Source organism: Bos grunniens, chromosome 3 (assembly GCF_055505025.1).
Source record: "Bos grunniens cultivar Pamir isolate PY7600 chromosome 3, Bosgru_T2T1.0, whole genome shotgun sequence".
Taxonomy (NCBI): Eukaryota; Metazoa; Chordata; class Mammalia; order Artiodactyla; family Bovidae; genus Bos; species Bos grunniens.
This window is the reverse complement of record NC_141167.1, coordinates 121316574-121334223: the sequence shown is the minus strand read 5'-3', so window position 1 is coordinate 121334223 and position 17650 is coordinate 121316574. Positions and strand designations below refer to the sequence as shown.

Below are 17650 nucleotides of genomic sequence, written 5' to 3'. Positions count from 1 at the left end.
GTAACACATAACATCATTATGAATACTTGAGCATGTAATATAATACCATGAACAACTTTATACAATAAATTCAATGACAGAGAGAGCCAACAAAAGCCTTGAAACATATATACCAAACAAAATTTACTCAAGACGTTGTCCATTTTTCTTAAACTGTAGTCAGAATTTTCACCAAAGAAAAGAGCCCAGACTGCTCTACTGGTGAAATCTGCTGAATATTTATTTTAAATAATGAAAATTTTGTACCAACTCTTCCAGAAAATTAAAGAGGATAGTATACTTCCAAACTCACTGGCACAAGATGATGGACCGATATCCTTAATGTACACACAAAAATTCTAAAACAATTTTAGCAAACTGAATAAAACAGTGTAAGAAAATAGATAACACATCACGACTCAAGGAGATTTATCTCTAAAATGCAAGAACAGTTTGACACTCAAATCAATACAACCCATGGTATTAACAAACAGAAACAGAAAATCATATGATCACTGCAATAAATGCAGAACAGACATTTGAAAAATATCCAAGTAACAATTCATAATAGGAGCTCTCAGCAAAATTGAAAGGAACTTTCTTCAATCTGACAATGAATATTTATTAAAAAACAATCATACTAAATAATGAAAGCCTGGATGCTTTCCCTCTACGATTAGAATAAGATAAGGAAGTTGGCTCTCACCACTTCTGTTCAACATTGTCTAGAATTTGAGAGAGTACAATAAGATAAGAAAAAAAATAAAAGGAAATTAGACAGAAAAGAAGTAAAATATATTCTCAGATGACATGACTGTTTATGTAGAATAATAAAGCTGGCTTAAAGCTCAACATTTGGAAAACAAAGATCATGGCATCAGACCCATCACTATATGACAAATAGATGGAGAAACAGTGGAAAGAGTGGCAGACTTTATTTTGGGGGGCTCCAAAATCACTGCAGATGGTGACTGCAGCCATGAAATTAAAAGATGCTTACTCCTTGGGAGAAAAGTTATGACCAACCTAGACGGCATATTAAAAAGTAGAAACGTTACTTTGCCAACAAAGGTCCATTTAGTCAAGGCTATGGTTTTTCCAGTAGTCATGTATGGATGTGAGAGTTGGACTATAAAGAAAGCTGAGCACCAAGGAATTGATGCTTTTGAACTGTGGTGTTGGGGAAGACTCTTGAGAGTCCCTTGGACTGCAAGGAGATCCAACCAGTCCGTCCTAAAGGAAATCAGTCCTGAATATTCACTGGCAGGACTGATGTTGAAGCTGAAACTCCAGTACTTTGGCCACCTGATGCAAAAAACTGACTCATTTGAAAAGACCCTGATGCTAGGAAAGATTGAAGGTGGGAGGAGAAGGGGATGACAGAGGATGAGATGGTTGGAGGACATCACTGACTCAATGGACATGAGCGCCAGGAATCAGTGATGGACAGGGAGGCCTGGCCTGCTGTCCATGGGGTCACAAAGAGTCAGACATGACTGAGCGACTGAACTGAGAGATTCATAAAAAAGGGGAATGGACTAACAAGTAAGTTTAGGAAGTTTGATGGACACAGATGAACACCATACTCCCTTGGTATCCATGAGGATGAGTTCCAGGAGAACCTAACAAATACAAATCTGTGATGCTCAAGTCCCTTACACAAAATGGAACAATACAGTCAACCCTCAGTATCCATAGATGAGAAACTTGTGGACATGGAGGGATGACCATATGTAAAAACAGACAACATGAGGGATTAAAACCACATTTTAGAGACTTGCCTGGCAATCCAGTGATTAAGATTTTGCCTTCCAATGCAGAAGGCATGGGATTGATCCCTGGTTGGGAAGCTAAGATTCTACATGCCTCACAGCCAAAACATAAAACATAAAACAGAAGCAATATTGTAACAAATTCAATAAAGATTTTTTAAATGGTCTACATCAAAAAAAAAAAACACATTTTGATATCACATTTTGGATATCTACTTGTTGTTCAGTCACTAAGTCGCGTCCAACTCTTTGCAACCCCATGAACTGCAGCACACCAGGCTTCCCTGTCCTTCACTATCTCCCAGAGTTTGCTCGAACTCATATTCATTGAGTTGGTGATGCCATCCAGCCATCTCAGCCTCTGTTACTACCTTCTCCCCTTGCCTTCAATTTTTCCTCACATTAGTCTTTTCCAACCAGTTGGCTCTTTGCATCAGGTGGCCAAAGTATTGGAACTTCAGCTTCAGCATCAGTCCTTTCAATGAACATTCTGGGTTGATGTCCATTACAATTGACTGGTTTCAGATCTCCGTGCTGTCCAAGGAATTCTCAAGTCTTGTCTAGCACCACAATTTGAAAGCACTCAGCATTCAGTTCTTCAGCATTCAACTTTCTTTAGGGTCCTACTCTCACATCCGTGTATGACTACTGAAAAAACAAAGCTTTGATTACACAGTCCTTTGCCAGCAAGGTGATGTCTCTGCTTTTTAATATAGTGTCTAGGTTTGTCATAGCTTTTCTTCCAAGGAGCAATTGTTTTTTAATTTCACAGCTGCAGTCACCATCCATAATGACTTCAGAGCCCAAGAAAATAAAGTCTCACTACTTCCTTTTTTTCCCCATCTATTTGCCATGAAGTGATGGGACTATTGAGCTTGCTGCTAAGTCACTTCAGTCATGTGCAATTCTGTGCAACCCCATACACGGCAGCCCCCCAGGCTCCCCCGTCCCTGGGATTCTCCAGGCAAGAACACTGGAGTGGGTTGCCATTTCCTTCTCCAGTGCATGAAAGTGAAAAGTGAAAGTGAAGTCGCTCAGTCATGTCCAACTCTTCAAGACCCCATGGACTGCAGCCCACCAGGCTCCTCCGTCCATGGGATTTGCCAGGCAAGAGTACTGCAGTGGGGCGCCATTGCCTTCTCCAACTACTGAACTTAAAGCCCACTTTTTCACTCTTCTTTCACCACCATCAACAGGCTCTTTATTCCTCTTTGCTTTCTGCCATTAGAGTGGCATCATCTTGATATCTGAGGTTGTTGATATTTCTCCCGGCAATTTTGATTCCAGCTTGTGAGTCTGCCAACCCGACATTTTGCATGATGTACTCTGCGTATACGTTGAATAAGCAGGGTGACAATATACAGCCTTGAGGTACTCCTTTCCCAATCTGGAACCGGTTCCTTGTTCATGTCTGGTCCTAACTGTTACTTTTTGTCCTGAATATAGGTTTCTCAGGAGGCAGATAAAGTGGTCTGATATTCTCATCTCTTTAAGAATATTCCAGTTTGTTGTGATCCACACAGTCAAAGGCCTTAGTGCAGTCAATGAAGCAAATGTAGACGTGTTTTGGAATTCCCCTGCTTTTTCTATGAGATTCAGTGGACTTTGGCAATTTGAACTCTGGTTCCTCTGCATTTTCTAAAACTAGGTTTTACATGTGGAAGTTCTCGGTTTATATACTATTGAAGCCTAATTGAAGGATTTGAGTACTACCTTGCTAGTATGTGATATGAGTGCAACTATACAGTAGTTTGAGCATTCTTTGGCATTGCCTTTCTTTGGGATTGGAATGAAAACTGACCTTTTCCAGTTCTGTGGCCATTGTTGAGTTTTCCAAGTTTGCTGGCATATTGAATGCAGCACTTTAACTGCATCATCTTTTAGGATTTTAAATAGCTCAGCTAGAAATCCATCACTTCCTCTAGCTTTGTTCGTAGTAATGCTTCCTAAGATGCACTTGACTTCACACTCCAGGATGTCTGCCTCTAGTATCTACTAGAATGTCTAAAATTTTTAAAACAATGAGTATATCAGGTTTGAAGGAAGAAAGCTACAACAGTATAATAGTAGCAAACTTCAACATACCACATAAACAATGGATAAATCATACTGACAGAAAGTCAAAAAGGAAACATTAGACTTGAAATATTTAGATCAAATGAATCTAATACATATAGAGAGAATAGTTGATCCAACAGCAGCAGAACATTCTTCTTAAGTGCACACAGAACACTCTCCAAGATAAATCATATTAGATCACAGAACACATACTAGCAAATTTTAAAGAATAAATCATACCAAGTATCTTTTCTGACCACAATGCTATGAAAATAGAAATCAAAAGGAAGAAAACTGAAAATTTGACCAACATGTGGAAGTTAAATAACACACTCCTGGACAACCGGATCATCAAAGAAAAAAAAAAAATCAAAAATATCTTGAATCAAGTGAAAATAGAAATAAAACATATGGGATGCAGCAAAAGTAATTCTAAGCAGGAAGTTCACAGCAATCCATGCCTACATTAGGAAAAGAAAAAAAAAGAAACCATCTAAATTTACACACTGAAGAATTAGAAAAGAAAAACAAAGTCCAAAGCTGGCAGAAGGAAGGAGACGACAAATATCAGAGCAAAGAGGAGTGCTGTTGCCAGCGACCCTATCCAGTCTGTGAGCCACTGTTGACCCATGCCTCCACAGGAGACCCTCCAACACTAGCAGAGGATGCTATAATATCCTTCATGGTATCTGTGGCAACTGTACTTGTAACTGGAGGATTTATTTGAGCTTTGTCACAAAGAGCCAGCACCCTCATCTCACAGTAGAGTTCAGGCCAGAGATCTAGGGCTTCTTATACCCATGGCCTCAAGAGAACTGGATTTTACCATCACAGTGCCTGTGAACATCAAAGCAACCTCAGCCTGGCGAGCCTCCCTTTTCAGCAACAAGCTTCCTTGGAACAAGCCAATACCTTTCCAAGAAAATCAACCTTCAGGAACTCAACTTTCCATCCTTTCCTGCAAAGTCCACCACTTCCCATGGAAACTGAGTCATCTGGTGACTCTCCCTTCTTCCAATATCTCCTTCACCATCAACACTTTCCACAGTCTGGGCCATCCTGATTTCCAACGGTACAATAATAGTCTTCGGATTGGCCTTTCAACACCACCCTCACCAGCCTAAATCAATCATAAAGGTTTTCCCCGAATCCTAAGTAGGATTTCTTAACTTTTTTATCTTTTACTGAAAGGAAATCACAAATAGGCTAAACAGAATTTTGAGGATATAGCCTAAATGCCTAATGAGTTTCCAAGCTAAAATGTGCACACACTAGTTGGACATGAAGTGAAAGTGAAAGTCACTCAGTCATGTCCAACTCTCTGTAACTCCATGGACTACAAGTCCATGGAATTCTCCAGGACAGAATACTGGAGTCGGTAGCTATTCCTTTCTCTAGGGGATCTTCCCAACCCAGCAATCAAACCCAGGTCTCCTGTATCACAGGCAGATTCTTTACCAGCTGAGCCACCAGGGAAGTCCAGGAATACTGGAGTGGGTAGTCTATTCCTTCTCCAAGGGATTTTCCTGACCCAGGAATCAAACGGGGGTGTTCTCCATTGCAGGTGGATTCTTTACCAACTGAGCTACAGGGAAGTCCTAGTTGAACATTACAATGTAAAAATTATTTTCTTTGTCTCAGAAAAAAATAGTATTTTTCCAAACAGCTACATATTTATGTATTTTTGTATTCAATGTGGGAATTATTAAAGATAGTGATTCTTACCTACAAATTTCTCGTGTTTCAGTGGCTTCGGTTGTAATGTCTTCTTTCATCTATATTTTTATAATCTTGTTAAGTCTGCACAAAGTTTGTCAATTTTGCTAATCTTTTCAAAAAACCAACTATTAGTTTCACTAATCTTTTATTTTCCTATTCTCTATTTTATTCATTTCTTCTCTGATCTTTTCTTTTTAACCACAAATTATCTAAAGTTTTTATTTTAGCCTAAAATATGCCATGCTAAGTCGCTTCATTCATGACTGACTCTATGGACCATAGCCCACCAGGTTCCTCCGTCCATGGTAGTCTCCAGGCAAGAATACTGGAGCGGGTTGCCATGCCCTCCTTCAGGGGATCTTCCTGACCCAGAGATTGAACCTCTCTGAGGTTTCCTGCATAGGTAGGCCTGCTCTCACCTACAAATTACCCTGGGATTCCCAGGTTGTGCAAGCGGTAAAGAGACAATGCAGGAAACCTCAAAGAAACGGGTTCAAAAAAAAGATCAGAGCAGAAATGAATAAAATAGAGAATAGGAAAATAATAGAAAAAGATCAGTGAAACTAAGAATTGGTTTTTTGAAAAGATTAACAAAATTGACAAACTTTGTGTTAGACTTAACAAGATTATAAAAATATAGATGAAAGAAAAGACCTTACAACTGAAACCACTGAAACATGTAAGATACTAATATGAAAAATTATATAGCGACAAATTACATCAGATCAGATCAATCGCTCAGTCGTGTCCGACCTTTGTGACCCCATGAATCGCAGCACGCCAGGCCTCCCTGTCCATCACCAACTCTCGGAGTTCACCCAGACTCACATTCATCGAGTCAGTGATGCCATCCAGCCATCTCATCCTCTGTCGTCTCCTTCTCCTCCTGCCCCCAATCCCTCCCAGCATCAGAGTCTTTTCCAATGAGTTAACTCTTCGCATGAGGTGGCCAAAGTACTGGAGTTTCAGCTTTAGCATCATTCCTTCCAAAGAAATCCCAGGGCTGATCTCCTTCAGAATGGACTGGTTGGATCTCCTTGCAGTCCATAATCACCAATAAATTCAGAGGAACATATATCTGACCAAGACTGAATCATGAGAAAAGAAAATCTGAAGAGACAAATAATGAGTAAAGAGATTAAATTAAAAACTTCCCAAAAACAACAGAAAAGCCTTTGGCCAGATAGCTTCACAGGCTTTAAATGTTCTCCACACATTTAAAGAACAATTAATACCAATCCTCAAACTCTTCCAAAAAAACTGAAAAGGAGAGAACACTCCCAAACTCATTTTCTGAGCTAAGCCTCAGAAAGGTAACCCTCACATCAAGGCCAGATAAGGATACTACAAGAAAACCACAAGCCAACATTTCTGATGCATACAGAGGCAAAAATTCTCAACAAAATACTAGCAAATCAAATTCAAAAGCACATTAAAAGTACCATACACCATAATCATGTGGGGCTTATCACCTGGATGCAAGGATGATTCAATATAAAGAAATCAATAATTGCAATACACCTCATTAACGGAATCAAAGGTAAAAATCATATGATTGTCTCAAAAGATGCAGAAAAAGCATCTAATTCAACATCTTTCAAGATAAAAATTCTTAGCAAACTAGGTATAGAAAGAATATACCTCAACATAATAAAGGCCATACATGACAAGTCCACAGGTAACATCATACTCAATGGTGAAGTTGAAGAAAGCTTTTCCACTACAACTAAGAGCAAGACAAGTTCAGTTCAGTTTCATCACTTTTATTCAACACAGTACAGCAAGTTCCAGTCAGAGTAATAATTGGACAGGAAAAGGAAATAGAAGGCATCTAAACTGGAAACGAAAAAGTAAAACTCTCTCCGATTGAAGATGACCTCATCTTATATACAGAAAATTCTGAAGACTCCACCAAAAATTTGTCAGTGCTAACAAGTGAATTGAGTAGCTTTAAGATATAACATAAACAAAGAACAGCTGCATTTCTATACAATAAAACAATGAACTATCTGAAAAAGAAACAACGAAAATGCCCCATTAGCATCAAAAACATCAAAATATATTCAGGAATAAATTTAACCAGGGAGCTGAAACATCTATCTGGTATTTATATGACACAAAGATGAGAAATACTGAAGGCACAAATAAATGGAAAGATAGGTGTCCTCATGTATGAGAATAGTTAATATTATACTATACCACCAAATCAGAGAAGGCAATGGCACCCCACTCCAGTACTGAAAAATCCCATGGACAGAGGAGCCTGGTAGGCTGCAGTCCACGGGGTCGCAAAGAGTCGGACACGACTGAGTGACTTCACTTTCACTTTTCACTTTCATGCATTGGAGAAGGAAATGGCAACCCACTCCAGTGCTCTTGGCCTGGAGAATCCCAGGGACGGAGGAGCCTGGTAGGCTGCCATCTATGGGGTTGCACAGAGTCAGACATAACTGAAGCGACTTAGCAGTAGCAGCAGCAGCATACTACCAAACAGCCATGTTCATGGCAATCCCCATCAAAACGCCAAAGACATTTTTTCACAGAAATAGAATGCTAAGAAATCCAAAATGTGTATGGAATCACCAAAGACTCCAAAGAGCCAAAGCAACCTTAAAAAATTAAAATAAGGCTGAAGGCATCAAACGTCTTGATCTCAGACTATATTACAAAATTATTTAATCAAAACAGTATGGTATTGTCTTAAGAACAGACACATAGACCAATGAAACAGAACAGAGCCCAGAAAATAACCCATGCATATACGGTAAATTAATTTACAACAAAGGAGCAAAGACTACCCAATGGGGAAAGAATAGTCTTTCACTATATGAATAGTCTATTCACCAAATGGTGCTGGGAAAACTGGATGTTCACATGCCAAAGAAAATTACTATGAAATGGATTAAGGACTTAAACATAAGATCTGAAGGCAATAAAATTCCTAGAGGGGAAAAATGTGAAAAGCTCCTGACCTTGATCTTGGCAAAGGTATTTTTGGACATGACAAAAACAAAAGCAAAAATCAACAACTGATAATTACATGAAACTTAAAAGCTCTGTATAGCAACAGAAGCAACCAACAACATTAAGAAGCAACTTACAGAAGAAGAAATAAATATATGCAAACCTTCTATTTGATAAGGGATTAACATTCAAAATATATGAGGAGCTCATGTAACTCAGCAGCAAAAAAAACCCCACAAGTAATCCAACTAAAAAATGGGAAAAGGCCCTGAATAAACATTTTTCCTAAGAAAATATACAAACGGCCAAAAAGGACACAAAAAGGTGCTCAACATCACAAATCATCAGAAAAATGCAAATCAAAACCACAATAAGGGAGGTCCCTCGTGGTCCCATGGTTAGGACTTGGTGCTTTCAATGCTGTGGCATCAGTTTAACCGGCAAGATGTGCAAAATAGACCAAAAATAAATAAATAAAGCACAATGAAATATTTTCTCACATTGTTTAGAACAGCTATAACCAAAAATACAAGCGATAAGAAGTACTGATAAAGGCATGGAGAAAAGGGCGCCTTGTGCACCATTTGTGGTAAGGAGAACTGACAAGGTCAACACAGGAAACAGCATGGAGGATCCTGGAAACCTTTCAGCTGGAACTGTCATATAATCCAGCAACCCCACTCTTGGGCACACATCTGAAGGGAATCAAAGTACTATCTTACAGCAAACATTATCCTCAATGGTCAAAAATTGAGAGCGTTTCCCCTAACATCAGCAACAAGACAAGGGTGCCCACTCTCACCACTACTATTCAACACAGTTTTGGAAGTTTTCACCACAGCAATCAGAGAAGAAAAAGAAATAAAAGGAATCCAGATTGGAAAAAAAGTAAAACTCTGTGTGCAGATGACATGATCCTCTACATAGAAAACCCTAAAGACTTCACCAGAGAATTACTAGAGCTAATCAATGAATATAGTAAAGTTGCAGGATATAAAATCAACACACAGAAATCCCTTGCATTCCTATACACTAAGAATACAATGAGAAAACAGAAACACAAATTAAGCAAACAATTCCATTCACCACTGCAAGAAAAGAATAAAATACTTAGGAATAAATCTACCTAAAGAAACAAAAGACTTATATATAGAAAACTATAAAACACTGGTGAAAGAGATCAAAGAGGACACAAATAGATGGAGAAATATACCGTGTTCATGGATCAGAAGAATCCATATAATGAAAATGAGTATACTACCCAAGCAATCTATAGATTCAATGCAATCCCTGTCAAGCTACCAACGGTATTTTTCACAGAACTAGAACAAATAATTTCACAATTTGTATAGAAATACAAAAAACCTCGAACAGCCAAAGTAATCTTGAGAAAGAAGAATGGACCTGGAGGAATCAACCTGCCTGACTTCAGACTGTACTACAAAGCTACAGTCATCAAGACAGTTTGGTATTGGCACAAAGACAGAAATATAGATCAATGGAACAAAATAGAAAGCCCAGAGATAAATCCACGCACCTATGGACACCTTATCTTTGACAAAGGAGGCAAGAATATACAATGGAGAAAAGACAATCTCTTTAACAAGTGGTGCTGGGAAAACTGGTCAACCACTTGCAAAAGAATGAAACTAGAACACTTTCTAACACCATACACAAAAATAAACTCAAAATGGATTAAAGATCTAAACATAAGACCAGAAACTATAAAACTCCTAGAGGAAAACACAGGCAAAACACTCTCTGACATAAATCACAGGAGGATCCTCTATGACCCACCTCCCAGAATAATGGAAATAAAAGCAAAAATAAAAAGGGGACCTAATTAAAATTAAAAGCTTTTGTACAACAAAGGATACTATAAGCAAGGTGAAAAGACAGTCTTCAGAATGGGAGAAAATAATAACAAATGAAACAACTGACAAAGAATTAATCTCAGAAATATACAAGCAGCTCCTGTAGCTCAAGTCCAGAAAAATAAACAACCCAATCAAAATATGGGCCAAAGAATTAAACATACATTTCTCCAAAGAAGACATACAGATGGCTAACAAACACATGAAAAGATGTTCAACATCACTCATTATCAGGGAAATGCAAATCAAAATCACAATGAGGTAGCATCTTACACCGATCAGAATGGCTGCTATCAAAAAGTCTACAAACAATAAATGCTGGAGAGGGTGTGGAGAAAAGGGAACCAACCCTCTTACACAGTTGGTGGGAGTGCAAACTAGTACAGCCACTAAGGAGAACAGTGTGGAGATTCCTTAAAAAACTGGAAATAGAACTGCCATATGACCCAGCAATCCCACTGCTGGGCATACATAACGAGGAAACCAGAATTGAAAGAGACACGTGTACCCTGATATTCATCGCAGCACTATTTACAATAGCCAGGACATGGAAGCAACCTAGATGTCCATCGGCAGACGAATGGATAAAAAAGCTGTGGTACATATACACAATGGAATATTACTCAGCTATTAAAGAGAATACATTTGAATCAGTTCTAATGAAGTGGATGAAACTGAAGTCTATTATACAGAGTGAAGTACATCAGAAAGAAAAACACCAATACAGGTGTTGGTCAATGGATTAATGCATAAAGAAAATATGATAAACACACACAGACACACACAATGGAGTATTAGCCGTAAAAACGAAGGAAATCCTGACATGTGCAACACAAAAATGAACACTGAAGGCAAGATAAAGAATGACAAATACTTTGTAAGATCACTTATATGTGGACTCTAAAAATGTTCTAACAGAAACAGAGAAGACTGGTAGCAGAGGTTGGAAGATGGAGGAAATGAGATGTTCAGAAAAATAAAAACTTCCAGTTATAAGATGAGTAAGTTCTGGAATCTAATCTACAGCATGGTGGTTATAGTTAACATTACTGTGCTATATACTTGAAAGATGCTGAGACAGTAAATATTAAATGTTCTCACAATCATCACAACAACAAAATGGCAATTATGTGGCATGATAAATGTGATGACTAAGCTTATTGCGATAATCATTTTGAAATACATATCAAATTATTCTATTTTACACATTAAATTTATATAATGATATATGTAAAGTATATCACAATAAAGGTGGGAAAAAAATACAGTAAAAGGATATCCATGAAACTAAAACAAGTGATCATATGCTTCAGTGAGCAGAAAGAAATGGAGAAGACAGAAACAGAAGTGGGAGCCATATATACTTTATTTTTATACCATGAGAAGTTCAGTCACTCAGTTGTGGCTGACTCTTTGAGAGCCCATGGACTGCAGCATGCCAGGCTTCCCTGTCCATCACAAACTCCCAGAGCTTGCTCAAACTCATGTCCATCAAGTCAGTGATGCCATCCAACTACCTCATCCTCTGTCATCTCCTTCTCTTCCCGCCTTCGATCTTTCCCAGCATCAGGGTCTCTTCCAATGAGTCAGTTCTTCACATCAGGTGGCCAAATACTGGTGCTTCAGCTTCAGCATCAGTCCTTCCAATGAATATTCAGGATTGATTTCCTTTAAGATTGACTGGTTGGATCTCCTTGCAGTCCAAGGGACTCTCAAGAGTCTTCTCCAACACCACAGTTCAAAAGCATCATTTCTTCAGCGCTAAGCTTTCTTTATAAGTCTGACTCTCACATCCATGACTACTGGAAAAAACAAATCTTTGACTAGATGGACCTTTGTTGGCAATGTTATGTCTCTGCTTTTTAATTTACTATGCTGTCTAGGTCAGTCATAACTTTTCTTCCAAGGAGCAAGTGTCTTTTAATTTCATGGCTGTAGTCACCATCTGCAGTGATTTTGGAGCCCAAGAAAATTAAGTCTGTCACTGTTTCCATTGTTTGGCCATCTATTTGGCATGAAGTGTTGGGACCAGATGCCATGACCTTAGTTTTCTGAATGTTGAGTTTCAAGCCAACTTTTTCTTACTTTCATCAAGAGCTTCTTTAGTTCGTCCTCACTTTCTGCCATAAGGGTGCTCTAATCTGTGTATCTGAGGTTACTGGTATTTCCCCCAGCAATCTTGATTCCAGCTTGTGCTTCATCCAGCCTGGCATTTCTCATGATGTACTCTGCATATAAGTTAAATAAGCAGGGTGACAATAAACAACCTGGATGTACTGTACCATGAGAAGGCATTACCTATTTAAAAATTAATGCAAAATAAAAATAGCACAAAACTCTTTGTGCAAGCAGACAAAAAACAATGTGCAAGCAGAAAAGATATCTTTAATCTTGTAAAAAAAGTTTACTTTCTATTTGTCCTTAGAAAAATATTTGAGTATACCCAGTTAAATCTCACAGTGAATTCAAAACTGGAAAGATACAGAATCCACAGCTTGTAAAAACTCGAGAAAATCTTAAAGGCAGTCATACAGTATCGGAGAATCCATTTGAAATCAACACCAGGAAACTCTTCTTTGAGGAAGGAGAAAGATTTGAACTCAGATTTTTAAAGAAGGAAATAAAATTCACCATGTACACATAATTTGTCTCTTCAATAAACACTTCATAAGTACCAAATATGTGCCAAGCACTCATCTTGACACTAGACGAAGAAAATAAATTTATGAAGATGTATCTTGGGTCTAGAGTGCTGCAGCAGAGGGAGGCAGGTGGGTAGACTATGAAAAAAATGCGTAATTATAATGTCACTACAATGGGGTAAAAATACAGAAGAAAGAGCAAGATATTGACGAGAAGTGGAGAGCTATTAGTGTGGTCAAGGAAAGCATCTCTGTTAGGTAACACTTAGAACTAAACAAAATGAGGAGATAAGCTTAAAGATATGTGAGGAGGAGAGTTCTAGGTAAAAAACATAAAATACCTAAGGCAGAGGAGTACTTGGTATATTTAAAGAAACAGCAAAAAGATTAGTGTGACTAAAGCAAATATGTGTAAGCCAGAAACCCACTGGAGAGTTTTGAGCATATAAGTGTGTTCATCTATAAAACAGATGATACATTATATAAATTTCTTCCTACTCTCTCCTTTTTTTTCTACTCTCTCCTTATTGTGCAGAGTTTTAAGGAAAACAAAGAAATGTACATATGTATAACATTGTTAACTGAATTTTGACTTTTAGAATACATAAATTTCAGAAGACAACAATGGCTACAGAATACAAAGTAAATGTAATCAACATGGACAATATAGAATCATATATAGCTGAAAGAGATGTGAAAAACAGAGACAGGAAGGTGGAAGAAGGGTGAAAGCCTTAAATAACTCTTTTACAGAATGGGGATTCAAGAAACATTGTCTACAAATGACAGGAAAAAAAAGATGTTTAAGTATGTAATTCACAATTAAAGTGACAACTAGAGAGACTGAGAACAGTAACAAAATTTGGGGGAACCCTATGTCTTATAAATTAGTTAATTTCTCTTCTATAATAGCAAGAAATTAATGGACAATGCTCAACATTGGCAATTCAAGAAAGATAAGAGTGTCAAAGAGATGAAAGAAATTACCAAAAGATCTGAAATAAAAATGGATTTAAAAAGTTGCTTAAGAGGGTAAGAAAGTAATAAGGGCATGCAGGATATGTCTATTACTTTTTGTTATATTCCATTTTGAACCATTGTTGTTCAGTTGCTAAACTGTGTCCTGGTCTTTGCAGCTTCATGAACTGTAGCATGCCAGGCTTTCCTGTCCTTTGCTATCTCCCTCATTTGCTCAAACTCATGTTCATTGAGTCAATGACAACATTCAATCATCTCATCCTTTGTTGCCCCTTCTCCTCTGCCCTCAATCATTCCCACCATCACGATCTTTTCCAAATGAGTCAGTTCTTTGCATAAGATGGCCAAAGAATTGGAGCTTCAGCTTTAGCATCAGTCCTTCCAATGAGTATTTAGGAATGATTTTCTTTAGGATTGACTGGCTTGATCTCCTTGTAGTCCAAAGGACTCTCAAGAGTCTTCTCCAGCCCCAGTTTGAAATCATCATTTCTTTGGTGCTCAGCCTTCTTTATGGTCCAACTCTCACATCCATACATAACTACTGGAAAAAACCACAGATTTGACTAGATGGACCTTTGTAGCAAAGTGACATCTCTGCTTGATATTACACTGTCTAGGTCTGTCACAGCTCTTCTTCCAAGGAGCAAGTGTCTTTTAATTTTGTGGCTGCAGTCACCGTCCACAGTGATTTTGGAGACCAAGAAAATGAAATCTGACACAATTTCCACTTTTTCTCCCATCAGTTTGCCATAAGCATGTATCATTTTGATTCATTCCCCTCAAGAATGGTTTTAAGTTTTAAAATAAATAATACATTTCTAAACTGTATTTATACATTATTCCACAATCAAAGACAGGAAAAAAAAATTACAGCTTAGTAGTCACAGTGCACAGGCTTAGCTGCTCTATGGCATGTAGGATCCTCCCAGATCAGGGATGGAACCCACGTCACCTGCATCAGCAGGAGTATTCTTTACCACTTTACCACCGTGCCACCAGGGAAGCCCAACACAAAGGATACAGAAACAAGGTAAATGACATCACAAGGAAATAAACCAGTATTCAGAATGAGGGACAATGTTTAGGAAAATTGACTCAGTTTCTAAAATAAGTCAATGGCAGGGACAAAAAAGGGGAAGACTGTTCTATATTAACAGGGATTTAAGAGGTACAGCCATCAAAGCATGGATGTCACCTGGATCCTCTTTTGAACAAACTACAAAAAATATATATTTTTAAACAATGGGAAAATTTTTATTTTGGACTATTAGATTATATCAAAAATATACTGTCAGTTATTAAATTATATAATGCCATTTTGATTACATAGGAGAAATGTCCATTACTCTAGCACATGAGAATGAATGACCCATCAACAACCAGCAATGAAATGGAGACCCTGTTATAATTCTATAGCACCAATGGAACCAGAGTAGCCACAATTTTCATGGATTCAAATCTACAGAACATTAGCTAATAAATTTCAGGTGTCTGAAGCTGCTTAAAAAAAAAAAAAGTAAAATGCCCATTATTGTTATGTTACATATAAAAGTGAAATGCTATATCTGAGATTTGCTGTAAAACAATTCAGCAAGGAAAAAACATGAACTGGAAAATGTGCCAAAATCTTATCTGCTAAATCCAAGTGCTGAGCATATAAGAAGCAGGACTCAAGTTTTCATAACAAAAATTTTAAAAGACTTTATTTTTATCTTATTAATTTCAGGGTGCTATTAGACATGCAACTGGGAATGTTTAGTACAGAATTTTATATATAAATTGAGCTCTGGGAAGAAGTAGAAAATTAGAAGTTATGTGTTCTAGCCATGGGACTGAACAGAATCACTTAGAAAAATGGGAGGGTGGGAGAAGCCAAGATACAGTGTTGGTATATCTAACATTTAAAGGTGGAGAAGTAGAGAAGTCAGGGAAGAAGATGGAGAAGATGCAGGAAGTCATTGAGAGAGAAAGAAAACCAAGAGAGTGTGGTGTTACCAGAAACCAAGAGAAAAGTATTTCAAAAAAGAAAATGTATTCAATGAATGTATAAAAGCTTCTGGAAAGTTTGGAACTTTCCTAGAAGTCCAGTGGTTGGTGGTCTGCCTTGCAATGAGGGAGACGTGGGTTCAATCCCTGGTGGGGAACTAAGATCCCATATGCCACAGAGCAGCGAGGCTCACGTGCTACAACTAAGATCCAATACAGCCAGATAAATAAATACTTAAAAAGTTTCTGAGAAGTGACTAATAGATTTGGAGACATGAAGATCACTAGTGACTCCTCACAAAAGCAGCACCAACAGTGAAAGAGATGAAAGCCTTTTGATCATTATTCTTCAAAAAAAATCGTCCATATATTTTCCTAAATTAAAAATATGTTTTAATGTAAAACAATTCTCCCATTTTAATTACAGTTAGTCCAATCTCTTCTGGAAGCACTGGGGCATTTCCTCAAAAATCTGAATACTTAGTATTACAGCTCTCCACAGTTGAGAATTAACTATTACTTACACAGCCATCATGCACATTCAAGGTTGCTTCAAGTTTTAATCTTTGGATAAATTCTCTTCTTCCTGTTTAAAAAGAAAGAACTAAATAAATCAAACAATTTAATGCTTAGAAAAGTGTAACACTGTTAAGAGCCTAGCAACTGACCTGAGGTAGATTCAAGCTCTAAAAAAAAAAAAGCTCTAACTTTAACTCCTCCATTTACAGGCTGAGTGACACTGGGCGAACTAACCCCTCCTCAGCCCTAGTTTCCTGATTAGAGTTCCTGCCTACCTCATGTGGTTACCGTTAAGAATTAAGTGACTCAAGGAGAGAAAGGGCTTAGCACATTATCTGGAACCACAATAAACATTAAAATGTTCCCTTCATTCATTCATTCACCAAATATACTACCTGCTTACTGCATTTCAGGTGCTGTTATAGGAGCTAGGGATACAACAGTAAAACAAAAAAGATCCCTGACTCTAGTTAGCTTAACAAAAGACAGTATACAATATGTGACAATACACAAAACGGTATAAGGAAAAATAAAGCAGCTAGAAAAGGACTTAAAGAAGACTGGAGGTGGGTAACAGAGTTTTCAAAACTTTACAGTGGGTGGCAAACAGTGTTTTATAAGATGCCACCTATTTTTAAACACATCTCAATTTCAGAAATGCTAAAATACTTAAAACTTCATTTCACAATGATGAAATGTGACAGGAAAAAAATAAAATCAGCCTCACTGTCCATCAGTAGTAGAACAGTTATAATACTTCAAAAGTAGAATAAATTACTCCTTTGAAAAACAGAAATATGTTTCTTTAGGAACGAATCATTCTTTACCAAAAATGGACCAAAAAAGCCTCATGTTTATTCAGAAGCTGTAATGAAAAGAAGCTGAATATATGACAGACTGGTAATTAGCTAAGAAATCAGGCTGATGAGATTTCAAAATTAAATCTGACTGTGCTCTCTGTATACTGTCACAAGGGACAGATTCCTCTACTACAGTTTTCTTGTGTTCAGTGTGAAGAGCAAGATCTTGAAGGCAAACTGTTTTCTTTGTCCTTGCCTATAACTGGTTAAGATGGCTATATAATGAATGAACATGTGGTTAAAAATTCTGTGTGTGGGGAAGGTGGGAAAAGGGGGGTATGGTTCTTATTAGAATAAAA

The 17650-nt window shown here is 37.6% G+C and overlaps 1 protein-coding gene and 1 pseudogene across 49 annotated transcripts in view; one reads left to right on the top strand and one right to left on the bottom strand.

Annotated features, from left to right (window-relative positions):
- Positions 1–17650, bottom strand: part of DCAF6 (DDB1 and CUL4 associated factor 6) — a 181743-nt gene that overhangs the window by 135623 nt on the left and 28470 nt on the right. For 37 of the 48 annotated variants that reach the window (XR_015161364.1, XR_015161362.1, XR_015161365.1 and 34 more), the window contains exon 2: positions 16497–16558. The exons of the other annotated variants lie outside the window; for them this stretch is intronic. Coding sequence is in view for 14 of the 37 variants with exons in the window: in XM_086393944.1 (XP_086250070.1) it covers positions 16497–16558 (62 nt within the window). In the remaining 23 variants the exon portion in view is untranslated. The remainder of the gene's footprint in view (positions 1–16496; positions 16559–17650) is intronic. 48 annotated transcript variants of the gene reach the window in all.
- Positions 1348–5013, top strand: LOC147377125 (myc target protein 1 pseudogene; annotated as a pseudogene). Its single transcript, XR_015161376.1, has one exon. The product of XR_015161376.1 is annotated as a myc target protein 1 pseudogene (transcript).